This window comes from Mirounga angustirostris, unplaced genomic scaffold (genome assembly GCF_029215605.1).
Source record: "Mirounga angustirostris isolate CCGP_5_RB_7025 unplaced genomic scaffold, mMirAng1.0.hap1 SCAF_5, whole genome shotgun sequence".
In the NCBI taxonomy this organism is placed as follows: domain Eukaryota; kingdom Metazoa; phylum Chordata; class Mammalia; order Carnivora; family Phocidae; genus Mirounga; species Mirounga angustirostris.
In genome coordinates this window covers 82,137,516-82,156,865 of record NW_026991713.1, presented here as the reverse complement: position 1 = coordinate 82,156,865, position 19,350 = coordinate 82,137,516, and the positions used below count along the sequence as shown (strand labels likewise).

General features: G+C 34.8%; 1 protein-coding gene across 13 annotated transcripts in view; it reads right to left on the bottom strand.

The window, feature by feature from the left end:
• Window positions 1–19,350, bottom strand: part of SOX5 (SRY-box transcription factor 5) — a 1,012,222-nt gene that overhangs the window by 218,217 nt on the left and 774,655 nt on the right. For all 13 annotated transcript variants that reach the window (XM_045873750.3, XM_054507151.2, XM_054507149.2 and 10 more), the window contains one exon: window positions 2,367–2,453. In XM_045873750.3, coding sequence (XP_045729706.1) covers window positions 2,367–2,453 — 87 coding nt within the window. The remainder of the gene's footprint in view (window positions 1–2,366; window positions 2,454–19,350) is intronic.

Genomic DNA, 19,350 nt, shown 5'->3' with positions numbered 1-19,350 from the left:
AGTGCTTAGGAACTGAGCTCTGCTCTCCCTTGGCTAGTTTTTGATTTTAAGAATAGGTGCACTCGCGCTCGCGCACATGCACACATACACACGACACACACACACACACACTCATTCACTCACATGTTTTCTGGAACTAATTAAAAGTTAAATGAAAACTGACCAGTGTAAACAGAGGAGAAAAGTTTCAGTTGACAAGACTTGGTTAATACTGTAAAGGCAGTACCTGTGCTAACATATGCAAAGAGTGTATTAAATATATTATTCTCGATTATCGCTCATCATCTAATAGTTGAATGAGTTCATATTTCCAGATAAAGAAAAGCTCACACTTATTCTTGCCTACCTCAACCCAAAACAGTGCGCACATACACGAGACTTACACCTTCATTTGCTTCATAAAAAAAAAAAAAAAAAAACCTGCCAAACAGCTAAGTCATTGTTCTCACACACCTTCTTCTAAGGTGGCATGAAAACCACATTCCTGGGCATGGCATAATCATAGTGTCTGACCCCCCAAGAACCATTAAGTCAAATTCATTTACCCCCAGAGGGCTACACACTATTGTATCCTTTCCACTTTCTAGCCACCTATGAACAATGGAGAGTAATTGCAACTGTCACGGGCAGTCAGTAGGAAAAGTAAGCCAGCGCTATTTTCCCAGTTTTCTGCCAAACCTATCCAAGCACCTAATAACCATGCCCCCAACCAAAGAAAGATCCACAGTTGCCTTTTAAATGCATCAGAAAACAGCTTTTTTGAATAGAACCAGAGGACAATCACCAAACTTATGCTCTGAATGTGAAGCTTAAAAAACTCAAAATTAAAGACGGAACTTCTTTTGACTGTACTACAGCTTCCTGAACTAACCCCACAGGCAAGCCTGAAAGGAGAGCGGAGCTGCTTTCCTCCAAGCTTACATTCACTGCCGTGGCGGCTTTTAAGTCTGACTTGTGAAGAAAACGAGGGAGGGAAAAATGTTTGTCCTCCAATGGAATGAGATCACAAGGCTTGGAACAGGCGGTCTTCTCTGTTCTACTCTCAGTTTTCACTCAGGTCAGAGGAGAATAAAGAACGTTGGAGAGAACACATCCTCTACCGCGGGTGCAAATGGGTTAAAAATCCAACATAATAATATAAAGGATCTGCTGCCTTGGAAGAGAGATTTCTCTGTTCTCTTTAAACTTGGTCTTCAAGCTCTTTAAGACATACAAATTATTATCTGTTTGAATTTGATTCCATTATAGATTTTGGTTACTGAATGTGTTGATTAGCCCCCATTCTTTCTCTCACCATCAAGGTCTACTTAACCATAACCTGAATATACGTAAACTTCAAGTAGAATGGATGAAAAGTGAAATATTCAGTCCAGCATTTTCTGGAAGTTTCCAAATGCTGAGATGCTAGTGTCCTGCCTTTCTTTAGGATGCTCCAGTGTAGCAGAGCCATAAGAAAGACAATTGCCTTTTTCATTGGGAGAACATGTGCGCATACATACATATGCAAAAAAGTTATTTATACACATATTTCTACATGTATATTAATATAAATCTGGTGATATTTTAAATATATTCAGCTTCTACCAAAAAATATAGAGTAATATATAACGAAATATTTTAATATTGATGAATAAGTAGTATTTTTTTTCTCAAAATTAATTCTTTAGAACTCAGAATCAAGTGTGCTATTGGCAACAAATAGAAAACCATAGACTGCCTACTAGGCTTTGAGAAAACACACATTAAAATTAACTGAAATGACCATTTGATTCTATTTTTATATGAGAAATTAAGCCCTCTCCCACTGTTATTAGTAAAAGTTTATTAAGATATGAATATTCAGTATCATGAAGTCCATACAGACTTTTTCTCTTAGTTGTTTGTAATGTCTGATTCAAATAAAACCAAACCAAAAATATTGCTCTCATTAGTGAAAAACAACCTTTATTAAGCTTTCTGCATTCATCATTTCTGGTTTTAAATGTAGATTATGTACATTCACACTTCTAATATGTAGAATGTATAAAATCATCATAATAGGCAGTTTTTAACCCTGATGTAAATACATTCCTACTTACAAGGTAAATCATTAAAATTTTTTTTTTAAATGATGAAAACCAAAGCCTTTTGAAGATACAGTGGGGTTATTCTGTTAAAATGACATTCCATTTATCTAATAAGGCACAAACAAAGAGAAAATAAGAACCCTGACACATCCACTTTCAAGCTAGAAGGAAGAAACACCAAAGACAGAGAATACATGAGGCAGGAGGGGATGGGGGGAGAAGCACTGTATCACTGTTATATTTCAAAATATAAACTTCATTTTCGTACATTTTAGATCAAAATAATTGCAAATATGTTACCTTTTATTTCACCAAAGTTCCCTGATCCCATTGCAAGAAGTTTGTCTTTCCAGTCCTTTGAGAGTAGCTTTTCAATACTGGGGGTTTCTAAGTAAAGAAAAAAAAAATGTAAGCAAATCAACACGACTATCTTTACAATGCAGCTCATTAAAAGTCTATCTGCTAAAAATAAGGCCATCCCTATCCGGGCCCCAGTTCATAATGACTTCATCAACAAACTGATAACGGAGGGGGGGTGGGGAGAAGACTGTGTTTTGTCACCTGCTGTTTCAAAATCATTAGCTTTTTCTTCTTGCGGAACAAAGCCGTACTAATTCTTTATGACAATGGGTACATATAAACCTGCAGTTCATTGTTTTTCAATTTGGTGAACAAATTCCTGCTATAATAGATGCTTGTCAATTTCAGGGTGTTAGTCTGCAGTCAAAAAATAATTATGTTGATAAAATGCAGAGCAAAAAAAAAAGGCAAAGAATTAGCTCTTAAATCTGCTACGTGTAATTATATCCCTCTGTGTGTTTACAATTACATCCACTTTATAATATGTGTTTAACATCGTATGGTGGTAAGCACACTGTGGAAAGATTTGCCAGTACCGTGAACGTGAACACTAAAAAAAAAAAAAAAAAAAGTTGGTATAAAAGAAGCTTTACAAAGATTGCAAAATCTAGAAAAGTGAGTAATGCCTATAATGGAAACCTATTATTTGCTTATTTCAGATTTGTCTCACATTCTTTTAAAATGCCCAGTATTGAGACAGGGCACATATATTTTAAAGAGCAAGGTTATGCTTTAGTCTGATATTTGCTTCTATATATCACATGGTTTTTGACCTCTTCTTTTGTGTTGAATTTTAATGTATAAGTAAACATAAATGCTAATAAAACTCCCAAACATTAAACTCAATTCCAAACAATATAATTGTATATTCTTGTCAGCATTTAGATGGGTACACAATTACAATGGCTTTCAATCCCACGATTAGCACTGCATTCAGTTAGAAAATGGAGTGTACTAAAAGATAAGTGTCCCAGTATGCTCCATCTAAATAACAATACCCACACTTAGTATCTGGATCTAAGACATACACTGCCATTCTCCACATTGGTGTTTATGTGTATTTGTGTTTGTTCAGACATTTGTTTACCCCCTACTAGGAGCATAAAGGGAGTACATGTTAACTTATCAAAGGGACCGTCTGGCCTAGAGACCATAAGATTATTAGAAACTGGTTCATTTTCCCCACAGTAAAATGCGTTTTAAGGCGTCATCATCATCTTTGGCTAATGCTATCTACTTCTCTCAGGCCTCCATCTTACAGCCATTGACTGTCAGAGTCTCAAAGCCCGTGTGGAGTTTTCAAAAAAGTAGAGGTGAAATTTCCTTGGAAAAACTGTGACAATATGGAACGCTTTTTTTTTTTTTTTCCCAGATGTCAAAAACTTCTGGAAAATAAAATAGTGAATCTGTATGATTACTGCTTTACATAGTCTATGGTCTATACATATGGTGCATACACACACACACACACACACACACACACCTACAATTACTGTGTACACATTTACTATGGAATTTACTACGGAATGTGTAAGTTGTATTTTTTTTTCCTTTGTAACAAGGTATCTCCACTTCTTACACTTTAAGGAAGACAGATCCTAAGAAATTGCTTTTACTTTTTCTTCAAATATCCCTCTTTCTGTACCATAGTGGTTTTGAAAATGGTAATGACAATTCTGAGTAATAAAACGGCTTAAATCTCTTCGTACTGTAATCAATATTTCTGTTCATTGAGGCTTTCAAAGTAACTTTAAAATACTTCTGCACGGATTTCCAATGTTTCTACATTCCCAGTAAGCACTTCATGAGCGAAATCATTTTTTAAACCTTATCAGAGTAGGTCAAACAAACACCACTGTTTCTTTTTTCCAGCACTCCACAAAAATTCTTGAGTAGCATGTAAACAGGGTACAGCCAATACGGTATTTGCAATAGAGTACTGTCAGTCATTAAAAGCTAACAAACCTTTGCAAAGCAGGAATGCAGCAATAGAAATCCATTGTGCACTAACAATAGGCCCCTGAACCTCCCGGCACCAAAAGCAGACCATTTTACTTTTAAGGCTATTGTCTGCAAAGTCCATGACAAAGCTTTTCCCCTGCAGCTAGACAAAATATTCACTGTAGTGTGCTCATAAAGAAACAGAAGTCTTCTGTCTAAGTTGCAGAGTTAAAGTAACAGCCGCCAGATTTCTGAAACCTGCAGAACATTCCTAGCCTCTTTATTAACTTACATAAAGATAGAAGGCTCCTATACAGAGCCACTTTTTTTTTTCAAATACCTGACACACACACACACACACACACACATATATATATATAATAACTTCTTTAAGACCAAATAATTTGGAAGATGTAAAATCAGAAACATATCTAACTCGGGGATGTCATGTCTGTGGATGAATACAGACACTAATATTTGCAATTTGGGTGACGTATATATTTTAAATTCAGATTCAGTAAACATTTATTGAGCAGCCTATGTGCCAGGAACTATGTTAGATGCTTTTACCTGTCTGTATTCTCTCATTTAATCATAGCAAAAACCTGAAGGCTCAGATTGTGTTATTATATCCATCACACAGGTTAAAAACAAAAGCAAAAAGAAAAAAAACAGGACTTGTCTGAGGTCTCACAAAATGTAACGGGCAGAGTTGACTTTTTGAACTAAGGTTTTGTTTTTTGTTTCGTTTTGTTCTGTTTTTTTGCCTACAAATTCCGAACTCTCTTGTCAACAATGAAATGATAATGACAGCTACTATTTTGAGGGCTAAGTGCTAAGCAGTGTACCAGGTCCTTTACATGTGGTATCTCAAACTTCTCATAATAATCTTCTGAATTAGATATTTCCCTAAGCTTTGGTTTCTTAAGTGGTAAACAAAGGCACCAATATCTAATTCAGAAGATTATTTTGAGAAGTTGCCCATAGGGAGCTAAGTTCAACCTACTGGATCCCAAAGTCAGGGGGACCAAAAGTGTATCATTTCACCCACTTCACCTCTCTATCTGAAATACTATAAAATAAAGAGCTTTAAGCAAATCCACGTCCAGTATTCCTCCAACGGCTACTGTTGTAGCTTGTCTCCACTGGTCATTCATGAAGAGGTGGTTAAGAAATGATTTCACCGTGGATGTTAATGAAGACAGTTAATGATGAGTTCACAATGGTCATAATGAACACAGTGGATGCATGGGTACTAATGACTGAATTTCTCTGAAGATGGTAAAGAACCCAGAGAATATAAATGACTAGAACTGTAAAAGACCAAATGGCAAAATCCCAATATTTATAATACACCTGTTCATTAAATGTGTGAATGTGATTAAGGTGAAATTTGACACAATTATGTAAGTGTTGCTTCAGTGTTTATGGACTAAAAAATATAGTAGTTATCTATTAAATATTCCATTTTCTAAAATGAGATGCGATTTTTTAAAATATGTGTAGAATTGTATTTTATACTGTGAGTATGTATAGTATGTTTGTGGACATACTTATTTTCCAAAAGTTCAAATTCTGGATTATCCATCATTTTCACATTAAGATATGCCACAGTTTTACTATAAGCACCTTTAAAGATTCTCCTGAGAGTTACTTCTCTCCAACATTGAAGTATCGCAATTGCTGTCAAAATAAAAATTAGTGCTCCCTATATTAAAATAAGTGAGAGAGGTAACAGTAGCTCTTATTTTTGCATAGCATTTCAGTTTATATAATGCTGTCAGATGCAACAGCATTGTCAATGGTATGCGTTGTTATTACACCATTTTGCAGATGAGAAAACTAAGGCTCAGAAAGATGCTTTTCCCAGCATCACTTAGCCAGAGAGTAGAACAGAGGGAATACAGAACCAGGGCCTTTTATTTATTTATTTTTATTTTATTTTATTATTATTTTTTAAAGATTTTATTTATTTATTCATGAGAGACAGAGAGAGACAGAAGGAGAGGGAGAAGCAGGCTCCCAAGGAGCAGGGAGCCCGATGCGGGACTCGATCCCAGGACCCTGGGATCATGACCTGAGCGGAACGAAGGCAGACGCTTAACCATCTGAGCCACCCAGGCACCCAGAACCAGGGCCTTTTAATTCAAGGATCTGTGTCTTTAGGGGAAATATAAATACGTACATATTTTAAAATTAAAAAAAAAAATAAAATAAATGGTAAGAAATAAGCTATAAGATAAATTAGAGGGTGATGACAGATATCCTCATCAGTCAATCCGTTAATATTAAGATGACTCTAATTGGATTACTTTTGTCTCTTTCTGCCATCAGGACCCTTCTGATATGTTTGCTTGATTTTCCTTTCTCACCCTTGCCTCTTTTGCTCACATATGTTTCTTCACATCAATGCCTATGGCAATCCCCACTGGTGAATGGCCCCCCCAACTGTGCCAGCCATTGTTACAACAGCATCCTGCCTCTTTAGGGCCTGTTCATTCCCTATAACTCTCACTCCTTTTTCCCTTCAGTGCCAAACCCTCTTAAGACTGACTCCCTCATCTGGAACAATGAGACCTAGAGACTCACGCCAACATATTGTAATTCTCCAACAAGCTGCCAGTGCCAGGAGTTAAACCCCATTCGCTCCATGCAGTAGCTTTACACACAAGCTCAGGTTTTTGCTTTGTGTTTATGTAGGTTTCTTCCCTTAAGCTCCCTTGATCTGCAGGGGCAGAGCTCATTGAAAAATCGAACAAGCAAAAAACATGTATGTGTAATATTTGACTTTTTTTAAACAAAGTCCCCAGAGTTAGGTCTTACCAAATCTACCACAGTTTATACTTTAATTTTGTAGCTTAACCTAAGCTGTGTTATTCGTGACATGTGATCGGGTGCATGTTTAGGGATGGGAGTTGTCTTCTGGAAGGAACAGCAGTATGTCTAAACTTCAAAAAATAGAGCAATACCTCTTCAAAGTCAAGAAGTTAAAGTGACCTTATGTAGATTATTCACATCGTAGAATCAGAATTTTAAACCTTCATGGATCTTTAGATATTATTTAGATAGGCATTTCATAAAAGTAATTTATTAAATAAAACACACGACACAAACGGAACACAAATTGGTTACTTAAAACCAAAACAAACGAAATAAGCATTCCATTGTCATGTCAATCTCATTACATTCCACAAATTTACATTTCATTTCTACAAGATTTAGATCTATTTAAGGGCTAAGAGACTGTCAATCTTTAAGTGAATTGTGGATTATATAGTGTAATTTAAATATCTGACCAAGGAAATCAGTGTTGGGAGATGACTGTTTTGCTCAATACAATTTGGGTAATAAATAGTCTAGAACAAATTCTGCATTTTACAGACTGAAATTGTAAACTAAGGTCAAAATATGACTAAAATCATAAATCTAATTAATGATAAAGGTAGGACCTGAAGCCTAACTCCTAGTTCAGTGTTCTTTTTGATATGCCACACACAATAACAAGTTCTTTTAATAGTCAAACTTGTCAAAAATGAAATGTTAGTCCAGTTTTATTCGCCTCATCTAGTTTTAAACAATTATTATATGAGAGTTGATCTGGGCGACTGAGCTCTGTTTGAATTAGGTATTGTTAACTCAATATTCTCCCCTTGCAAGCTTTCACTTGATGGCCAACATAAAGCTGAAGAATAAACACAAGTTAGAACACTTGGCCAAATATATTTTTCTTCAAAAAGCTAATTACAATTCAATGCTTGCTATTTAATTATTCAATTACTGATAATAAGATTATTTTTGAGGGGGAAGATTGGGCTAACTCTAGAAATCATATATCTGTAAGAGTTTAATTCATGTTGACAATATGCACAGGCCTAGACAGCATTTTGGGGCAAATACTAAACAATGTAATGGAAGTAATGTAAAACTTTTATATATATGGAAAGTTATTTGTCCACTGAAGACCACGGGGCCTTGTAACATTCCCATTAGCCAAGCACTGCAGCTAGTCTGCCACGGAAAATGTCAAGTTCTTCTAGGAAACATTAAAAAATAATACATACCACAACACACAAGAGAAACACATCTGAAATTCCAAAGCATTAGAATTTCAATAAGCCTCATTTTTATATGTAATTATCCTAAAGTGAATTAAGCTCTACAAATACTTTACTTTTAGTGGTGCCAAAATACTTGTTTGTTTCCACTTGAAAGTTAATAAGAGCTTGTTAACAGAAAGGAAAAAAAAAATTTGGCCTGCTGACTCAAGTTTTAAAATGTTTAATGTGCAATCAGTTTTTGGAATATTGCAAAATTTATATCAATACTTATAAGCTTGAATTTTCTCGTTGCACAAGCTGAAACTATTAACACACCTGCCCAATTATATTCAATCTTATACCATATTTTAAAAGAATATTTCTTCATCACATGATTAAACATGCCATAATCAATATGATATAATTGCTACATCTCAATAACCTTGGGTTTACTCCTCACAAGATGGCTCTATATGTTTTACATAAAAAAAAATCATTAAAAGAGACACTTAGGAAGCTATATTGTTTTATCTACTCTATCACTCAGAAAGTTAAGTATATTTTCTTTTCTTTTTTTTTTTAAGGATTTTATTTATTTATTTTACAGAGAGAGTGAGAGCAGAAGCAAGGGAAGCAGTAGAAGGAGAGGGAGAAGCAGGCTCTCCGCAGAGCAGGGAGCCAGATGCGGGGCTCAATCCCAGGACCCCGGGATCATGACCTGAGCTGAAGGCAGATGCTTAACCATCTGAGCCACCCAGGTGACCCAAGTTAAATATATTTTCATGCAACACTTTGTTTTGTCCTTGTTTCAAAAATTAGAGGCCGGCAAAAATAACATTAAGTAATTTGGGGGAAGCATTTCAAAAAAGAGTTGCAAAGAGGTATCCCTCATGCACAAAATCTCACTAATGTTGTGCTACTGAACATTAAAAAAACCTTGATGTCATACAATCAGACACCATCACTTACTAGTTTTGTGACCTCTGGCAAGTGGTTTAACCTCGCTCTGCTTCAACTGACTCATCTGTAAATGGGAATAATAACTGTACTGACCACATACGATTGTCAAAATAAGTGAGATAATTTATATAAAGCTCTTAAAACACTATGGGGCACACAGTAACACTCAAAAATGTTACTAACATTACAACTGCAACTTAATATACGACAACCCAAAAGAACTGTTTCAAAAATCAAATGAAATATATATGCACATGCTTCACTGTGCCCATCACTAAAACAACCCAGAATTCAAAAACCTCATCAAAGGATGATGGTTGTCTCTACCTTTTTTATGGTAATGACCCACAACCCTTAGTTTCATTGATTATCTACCATCCCTATGAATTTTTTAGTTGGTTCATGCCAATAAAGATGATAGAGAAAAAGGCGTAGTATCATGAGGGACAAGGATAGTTGTCACTTCCATGAGGTTAATGTATGAACTGTCCCAAAACAGCACAGATACACAAAAATACTCAACTAATCTCTGCATGATTTTTTTATTTTTTTGGACAGTTGTCTCTCTTACTCTCCATAGGCTCTATTACATCCTCAACAATGGCTAAAGCTTTCAAGCCAGTGCTGTTGACAAGTGAAAGAGAACAACAAATAGCATTGTAGTGCTCTTTTCCCAGGGTCACTCAACCAGCGGTAATAGTTATTATTTTTATTTATTAGCACTGTAGCCCTGTCCTCTATCATGGCTAACTCACCCCAACCCCCATGACAGCAAGAGCATTTTAACTTTTAATAAAAATGAGAGAGTGCAGCACTCCTGTGTAAGGCTCTTTCGGCAAAGTGCACAGCTAATGAATATTGCCCATTTGTATCCAAATAATTTATGATGTCAGCAAAGTGTGGATGGGGAAACATGAATTAAGTTGTAGTCATTTGTTACAATAAGAGGGGTGACAATGGAGAGTAGGAGGAAGCAAAGGGGTTGCTAAGGCAAGAGGGGTAGAATAGAAAAGCATAAATAATGTGATAGAAAGAAATTCGGGAGGAAGATGTTCATGATTGTATCAGTAATAGTCAACTTCAAAAAGTTAAAGCATTTCCCAAAAAAGTTTTTCATGACTATGTCTTTTTATTTTATTCATCGAATAACCAACTTTCTTAGACATCAATTATAATAAAACTTACTCTCCATATGTTTTATATGAAATACTATTTTCTCAACTGTGGATATGTGAGATAGAGGAAGAAAGAAAAATAGAAGACAAACCATAAGAACGAAGTCATAGCAAAAGGTACATGAGAGTCAGGCATATTTAACACAAAGTCTTCGTTTCACAAGACAAATTTACAAACAGGAGTTTAAGATAGCTTAAACATATAGCAGTTTAGTAAAGATAAGAATGCATAGTTCTAAGCAAATTACATATGCCTACTGATATATTTAAGAAAAGAATTACCTAAATATGTATTTGAATTATAAATGAAGCAATTATCCTACTATAAAAGAGTGTATTCACATAATCATCCATTTAATTAGATATCTAAGACCATGATGAAAATGAAAATTACTGATCGTATTTGTACAATTCTGTTGTTGTTGTTGTTTAAAATTGTGAAAGTGGGTGGTAGGGATGATAAAGGAGATATAAAAAGCAGAGAAATAGAAAACCACTGAACATACATTAGAATAAGATTCCAATACTTTAAAAATATGACAGAATGTTTTACCACTGGAAGTGAGAATTAAAGCACATACAGCCTGATGCTAAACCACTACACATCCTGAATCTTCTCTATCACAACATATGTGAAAACAAATCACAATCTCAGCTTGCCAGATGCCTGAAAAGATATGAACAATAAAAACTGACATGATTCATATGATAAATTAGAGATTGTGATATGCAGGTATAGTTGAACAGTTGAGCTGAAAAGCTACTTACAATTCAAATTATTTTTTTATGTTCTAATACATAGCATCAGATTTTAAAATTAAGAAAAATATCCCCTGATTTGCTTAAAATCATATATCTAAATTTGCACATATCCTTCTCAACCAAAGTAGTCCATCTGCCTTAACAACTTGTTATATTTGGTCTCTTATAACCTTTCATGGATTTGGATCGTGTCATTTTTAGAGTAATTTTAGATGAGAAAATACAATACTTGTATTTCCAAAATGGCATTTAATGTTCACAAGCTTAGACACATCAACAACGAAAGCTACAGTCCTGTGTTAGGTATGATATGCCGTGACCCCCCCATCCCCACCCCACCAAATGCAGAAAAGCCAAACAAAATCAACCTGTAAGAGTTCTCTTTAAGAAGCATTTTCATTTAAGGAAGAATGAGTGGAAAAAAAAAAAAAGATAAAAAGGAAGCACACAAAAAAGAAAAAAGTCTGGATAAATAGAAAAAGAGAAAAGCATAGTTTGTTTTTCACTTTTCCTGTATCACCAGAGATTTAGCATTCTCAATGTTAAAGTCAGTGGGTATAAAATTGGGCATGGAGAATCCATTGGTATATTCATTTAATTTCTTAACTGAATGAATGTACAAAATGATTGTCTTTGCTTTTAGTGGCATGATGTACTATTTGAGCTATCAGACTACTTTTAAAAAATCTGATACTTCCCTTTTCATTATTTTGCACAACTCACACACGTACATACACAAGAAGATCAGGAGACGTTAGACTCTATCCATTTATTTATTCATTTACTTAACAATCATTATTAAGCTGCTACTGTGGCAGGGTGATAGGCACTAAGACATGGCCTCCGCACCTCAAGAAATTCACTATCTCCTGGGAAAGATGGATAGACTAACAGCGACCAGACACTAAATGTTTGACTCAAATTGCTAGGGTGTCACTGAGTTTCTCTTTTATTGTTTCATTTATTGAAGTAAAAACAAAGAGAACATGCCTTATTTTAATTATTACATGGTAAATAAAATGTGCTGAGAGACTTTTTCCTAAATGCTACTTTTGCAGTATTACCATAAAGAGTTCAAAAATAGTCTACTGTTTATCAATCAAAGCAGCTATAAAAAAAATCTACTAAGCAATACTTTCCAAAAATAAGGCCAATTTCTCATCTTGTCTGTAATTAGGAAAATAATATGAATTAAGTCACACTATCAATATAAAGTTAAATTAAAAGATAAGTATATGGATAAGAATAGTAGAATGGATTATTTCAACAAAGAATAGGTACTATATATTTTTGCAGGCATGGGGATATTAACAGGAGCAAAACAGAAGTGGATCCTATCCACTTGAAGTTCATCTCATAGGGAAACTTCTTTAAGTGCAAAATTCCAGGGCCACTGGGAGAGTCTGGCTCTTTATGCCTTGGTTGAGTCCCAGGAATCTGCAATTCCCAAATACCTGAGGTAATTTTTTTGATGAGGAAACACCGATTTGGGGTATAACAATATGGATAAAGACATTCTACTACATTTTCAGAAACTTGAAAACTTTTTTCAAGCGGTTAAGATGTGAAGTAGAATATATTGAATTCTTCTTATGAAAAGGTAAAAGAATTTTACCAACATCACAGTGTCATTTGAGTAATAATAATTTAAATATCATCAACAAAAAAAATTCAAATACATTCCAAGAGTTTTCTATTATACAACTCAATGAGATATAGTAATTCAAAGGGGAAAAAAAGTCACAGTAAAATGCAATAATGAACTACCAGGAGCTAATATATGTTTTATTTATTAAAAAGGGGGAAAATAGAGAATTATTATTACTGGAGTATTGGGAACAAAAATTTTGTTTAAGAATCTTAAACAAGGGACCATTAATCATATGACCACATGTATATTCATGTACGTATATTCTTCAAAGTAATGTACTACACACATAATATGAGAGGTATCTATGTTTATGTAAACAGCAAAGAAAAAAGAGAAGCTCCTAAGATGTCAACTAAATGACAAGGGCATCCTCTTTTCACAGTTGAGAACTAAGGTTCAGAGAAGAACAGTGGAATAACATTGCAAGCAATATGGTAAATCAGAGACGAATGAGTGGGATAATATCCTGATTATTCATTTAAAGGAATGGGAGGACAACGAATTATTAATACTGGAAAGGATGTTAATGGTAGAAAGGAAAATAATCTCTACCTTGAATATAATTAATAGGAATTTTTATAGCACAGAAGCATTGCTGCTTATTTTTCTATATTCTTTTTTTAGATTTTATTTATTTATTCGACAGAGAGAGAGAGTCAAGTAGGGGGAGCAGCAGAGGAAGAGGGAGAAGCAGACTCCCTGCTGAGCAGGGAGCCTGATGTGAGGCTCGATCCCAGGACCCTGGGATCATGAACCAAGCTGAAGGCAGACGCTTAGCCAACTGAGCCACCCAGGCACCCTTTTTTTTATACTCTTAAAAACATCAACCTATAGCATCTATAGAATCATGTCTCAAATCTAATAACTGAGAGGAAAACATTTGAAAGGACAGAGAAATATCCAGGGAGAGAGAAGAGAATAGGAAAGGGAGGTCTGCTGAATATCCCTTCTTTCTCTTGTGCTTAGCTTTCCTGAAGTAATCATTGAACAACTTAACTCTCATGTATGTAATAAATAATAGATAGAGATATATATTCCTTAAATCTTTCTCTTTCACATATACATATATTTAATATCAAATTTATGATATTAAATTATCTTGTAGATATCTCATCAGAAATGTACCCGAAAAGAAAAAGCAGGTGGGGGTGAGAAGGGCTCAAGGGATGTTCACCACACTATGATGTGTACCTCATGCTTTCTTAATGACTCACTGATTTAATAGAATAAAATTAATAAAGGTAGGGGAAAAAACTTATTTATAACAGCCTAGGGATTTTGGTGAAGTACAATGAAATGTCAGCAATTAAAAAATAAAAAAAAATAGGTCAATATTTCATTCCCAAAGGATGGATGAATCCAGTAAAGTGACAGACCACCCAATTTTCTGACCTTAGAGTCAGAGAGCAAGTTTTTACAAACTTGGGAATGGTCTTTCAAAAGCCACAAAAGTCTGTGTTGCACATGTCAGAAATTCAAAAATGTTCATATCTCTGGGAATTTTCCCTGAGGGACATGAAAACCCCAGGAAGCTGCTATCTCAGTTCTCACAAAAAGGTGCAGAGTATGTTTAAGCCCCACAGGGTCTCTATTACAGGACATTAAATCTCCCACCTAAAGTGAACACTGGGATGACTCCTGAAGATGGTTACAAAAAGGCTTCACTGCCCTCAACTATTTGGAAAAATCTTGTAATTCCTCTAGGAGGAAGATTCACATAAAACATTGTGAACAATGATGATAAATTAGAAACACATATTTAATCATTTTTATGAATTAAAAGTGTTCCAATAAGAGTAGTTGAGATCTTCAGTTAAAACTACAAGCATGACAAATAAATCATTCTAAGTATTGTAGCTGTCTATAATCCTATTTGCAGAAGGCAAATAATTTATTGCAAGAAATCTGGTAAACTAAACTTGTGTTTGCAAAAAATTTGTAATCATCAAAACTGATCTTTATTATTTCCAACAGGTTAATGTTAAAAGGTGCATTATCTACTTAACATTTATGTTCATGAAATTTAAAAAAAAATAAAGTGTTCCATTTCTAAAGAGAGAAAGGAAAAACATCATTGCTCCATGGCAGCTACCAAAGAATGAGAGAGAAATTACTTTGTTTGATGAGGGGATTAAATTCTTAATAAGAATACTTCCAAAATTTATAAATTACATTAAAGTAGATACATAATCTAACAAGTTTCCCAATTATACACTAGGTGTCGATTTATTATTCTGGTCCAGAGTTCAAGATGTAAAACCTGGGTTATTAAGTTCTCTCTTTTCTTCTCAGCAAGTTGTTCAGATTATAGCACAGCACCCTCAAAATTATAAAGCATCGAAGCCAAATCTCAAAACATGTAAAGAGTTCTGTGCCAAATAGAGCTGTATAAAAATTAAAAACCAACACCTTTAAAAAATACTTGATTTAAGTTTAATTGAAACTTTTGTTTTCATACATATTTCAGCCTTTCTGTTCTTTTTTTTTTTTCGTCGTGACATATTAAGTGCCTAAAAAATAATGATCAGTAAGATTTCACAGCATGGAGGGGAAAAACAATAGGAAAAAAAAGTTTATTCCACACTATTTGAATTACATTTAGGTAGTTCTCAATGGGGCTACTACCAAATCCTTTAAGCCCACCAGCCTCTTACCTACATTAAATTAATGAGGCATCTCAGACATTCATTCTTCACCAGCAGCTCTAGACTCTCCAGTTGGACACCTACAATTTATTAAATTACAAACAGTGACCTAGGGGAGACATCTGTTTGTTACATGCAATATTGCATTATAATCTAAACTAAAAGAATATTTGGGAGATTAAGATGATAAGATATATGTTGAATTGCATTTTCTGGGGTTAATAGGGGCCGGTCTATAATTCTGTGATCTCTTTTCCCATACAAGTTCCTATTTTCCCATCAGGAAGCAAAGGCCTCCACAGATCAACATTATGAAATACAAAACTTATGAACAATCCAATACTAAGAGGTCTCTATTATGCCATGATACTCACTACCGCCATACAATACTTTTATTAAGCCTCAAATACATTAAGCTTGATTATAATCAATTTTTTTTTATAATACCACCTTCTTACTAATGCTCATAACACTTGGCTCCCAGGGATGTACTTATAATGAGATGGCCAGGTGTATTTTCCATTAAATGCCTCTGTTGGAGTTTCTATAGTGCTTTTTCTCATATATTTCAAGTTAAATGCTCCTCTATTTTTATGTTTGCCTCACAATAGCCAGTCCCTTTTCAATGATTAATTTTCTATTCAAAAACAATTTGCTTCTTTTTCCTTTGTCCTGTCACGGTTTCAGAACAACGTCTTTCCTTTTCCCTTGTCCACTGCAGAAACTCACCTCCTTCCCCCCTCCCCCTCCAGATCACTACCTTCTAGTCTCCAACTTCTTTTTAGTGACATATAGTCCAAAATATTTAGGAGCTCCCCCCAGCAGGAGGCTACTCAATTAACAAAAACAAAGCCCTGAATGATCAAGGCTTTAACTGAGCCAAGAAGTACTGTGGTCATTTATATTATATGACCTCAGCAGTCTCTTGATTGAATTGCAACCCAGCATTAAATCAAACACTGTGTGTTGTGTGTGTGATTTTATAAATGCTGGGTGTGTGAGGTGGAATCAGGGAGGTGAGAGGGGTGGCAAAGAGATTATAAATACTCTCAGGAAAAAAAAATCACAATTCAGAATGCATTTGGTTTTTTAATTTTTTTTTTCTTTTTTAACATGCTCTTTACTTTGTTTTGGAACTAAGATACACTTTGTGAAATGCTCTGAACTAGTATTCCAAGGCATGTTTAAACAACAGAAATAATGGAAGCATAACTGATTGCAGCTGGGAACTGTCACCCTATCAGTAAGCAGCACCTAACTGGCAAATACTACAAGCTTGTTACAGATTCCTTTATGAATTGGTCACTGTAAGAAGACTGGGCATTCTTTATACCACACACTCAAATCAAAATCTTCACTGATTTATTTTTCAAATTTTACTAGACTAGAAACAGTGAGTGGTTAGTCTGTTGGCCTCTCTCCAGTGTGTTTGGGCAGAGAAGGTAGGGTGCTTGTTTCATAAAGCCAAACACATAACAGGTTTATAAACATGCTATATCTTTCAGTCACGGAGGAGATATTCAGTAAAAACAATTTTCTCAGTACATGAACGCTCATAGGAGAAAGGAGGAGAAGTATAAATATCTTATTCAGAAATCCATTTTTGTGAGTCCAATTACTATAAATTTCTCCATACATATCATATTCCAATCAAGGACTACCAAGATTCAATTCTTATCTAGAAGCAGGCTTTTATATCACTCTTTCAGTTGATTTACTTAACTCAGACTTTCCCCAAAAAGGAGCAAAGAAAAAAAAAAAAGGAAAAGAAAAATAAAGAAAGGAAAACTAATAACTTCACATTAACTTACTAAGAGAAAAGCTACAGTAAGTCCCTTTTCCTATTTTCTTATATTTGTGTAGCTGTTAGACATTTTGCAAAGGAGGGGAGTACCAGCCAGCCTTTCACAACAAAAGACCCACTGTCACTGAGCCAGTCCCAGACATGGTGGAAACCAGCCCACAGGAAAAGGCCTGGCTCCAATGTTAGGCCCCGGCCGAGTACAGTCACTATATTCACTCAAATTGGCAACAGGTCTCAGTGTTCCTGGCTTTGAGCTGTGAACAAGGGTCGGGATTGAATAACCAATTATACAACCGCTGACTGAGTTTATCCAAGGTTTGCAAACTGCTATAATAGCCCAGTATTCAACCAACTGTTTTATCCTTTTCCAGATACAGTGTCATATCTCCCCTTGTGCTCCATTTACATGTCACTTTATTACATACATCCATTAAAAAGGTTAATACGGTGTCACACTCAATGCCCACATGTTGCCTTACAGGAGTTCTGCTTCTCTCCGGGGCATTTCATATAGACACCTTTCTCTGTCTTTCACTTTCTCTCTGCAAGCTAAACCAAGTTTCTGTCAAGCCTACAGAACAGTGGATGAAAGAACAGTAGCCAAATGTCAACAGTTTCAAAAATACGCCTTAACACTAATGGGCTGTTTGAACCCACCTTGGTATATTAAAAATGTGAAAATTCTGAAGTTTGGCAGTTCAGACTAGCACCCAAATGTAAGGGGCACATACAAATTCATCCAAACGTGTGCCTCCCCCTTTGCCAAAATGGATGTCTCAAAGTTCAGGAAGACCTACAATTTTTCTGCATATTTGCATGCCTGCTTTTAATACAAAGTGGTTATGATGGAAATTAAAAAAAAAATAGAAATAGAATTCCAAGTACTTTTCCTAAATCTCTAAAAACCTGAAACTCCTGAACGAGTACCTTCCAATTCAATAAACAGAATAAGGGAAATGGTAGAAATATCAGGTAGTTATGACGGAGTTGGCTTTTTTTTTTTTTTTTGATGCCTTGATCTCTGGTGTTTTATTTATTCCATGCTTGGTGTTAACTGGTGTTTTACACAGTGTAAGCTTATCTTTTCCACTGAGGCTTTTTATCTTTAAAATCAATAATACAGATCCCTTCTAGAAATCTAAGTGATATGCATTGGAATATATAAAAATCACATCAACATTTAATAAAAAAGCTGGCTAGAAATAAGAATGACTGATACTATGCAAAATCATTTACATATTTAAATATTTGGAGGTATTTCTTTATGTATAATTAAAATAAGAGGAAAAGTACCCTTTAAACCCACAATAAAAATTTTTTATAATCATGTATAATAATAATAATAATAATAATAATAATAATACTGAAACAACCTAAACAACACTAATACTAACTACTAATTGAGACTTTAAGTGGTGTTAACTTTTAAGTGCTTTATATACAATTCTGTTTAACTCTTGTGAAATTCTATTTGTAGTTGCTAAGAGCAGGTACTTTTTTGTAGCCAGAGTCTTCCTCCTTCATTTACAAGCTTAGACTAATCTTGTAAAATTACCTAGCTTCCTGTGCCCCAGGAATTAGTATATGCCTACCATCTAGGGCTACTGAAGGCATTAAATGACTTTCTCAAAGTAAAGTGTCTCAATACAATATTTTTAGGTGTTTGTCATCATTGCTCTTCTTCACATCTCCATCTTTATGAGTAATGTACTGCTCAAATAACCACATCTCCAGCAGCTCAGTGAGTGACAGAGCTCATAATAACCTTTGCTTCTTCAAGTAAATCATTATCTTCAAGAAGTCTATATGTTCGAATGGCTTATTAATAACACCAATCTTCACGTATCGAACATCTATGCTTAGCTATTTGCAAAGTGAAAGTAGCAGAAAGACTATTCAAATAAAGAAGTCTAATCTTATTTGTTGAGTTCCTACTTTCTTAACCCTCA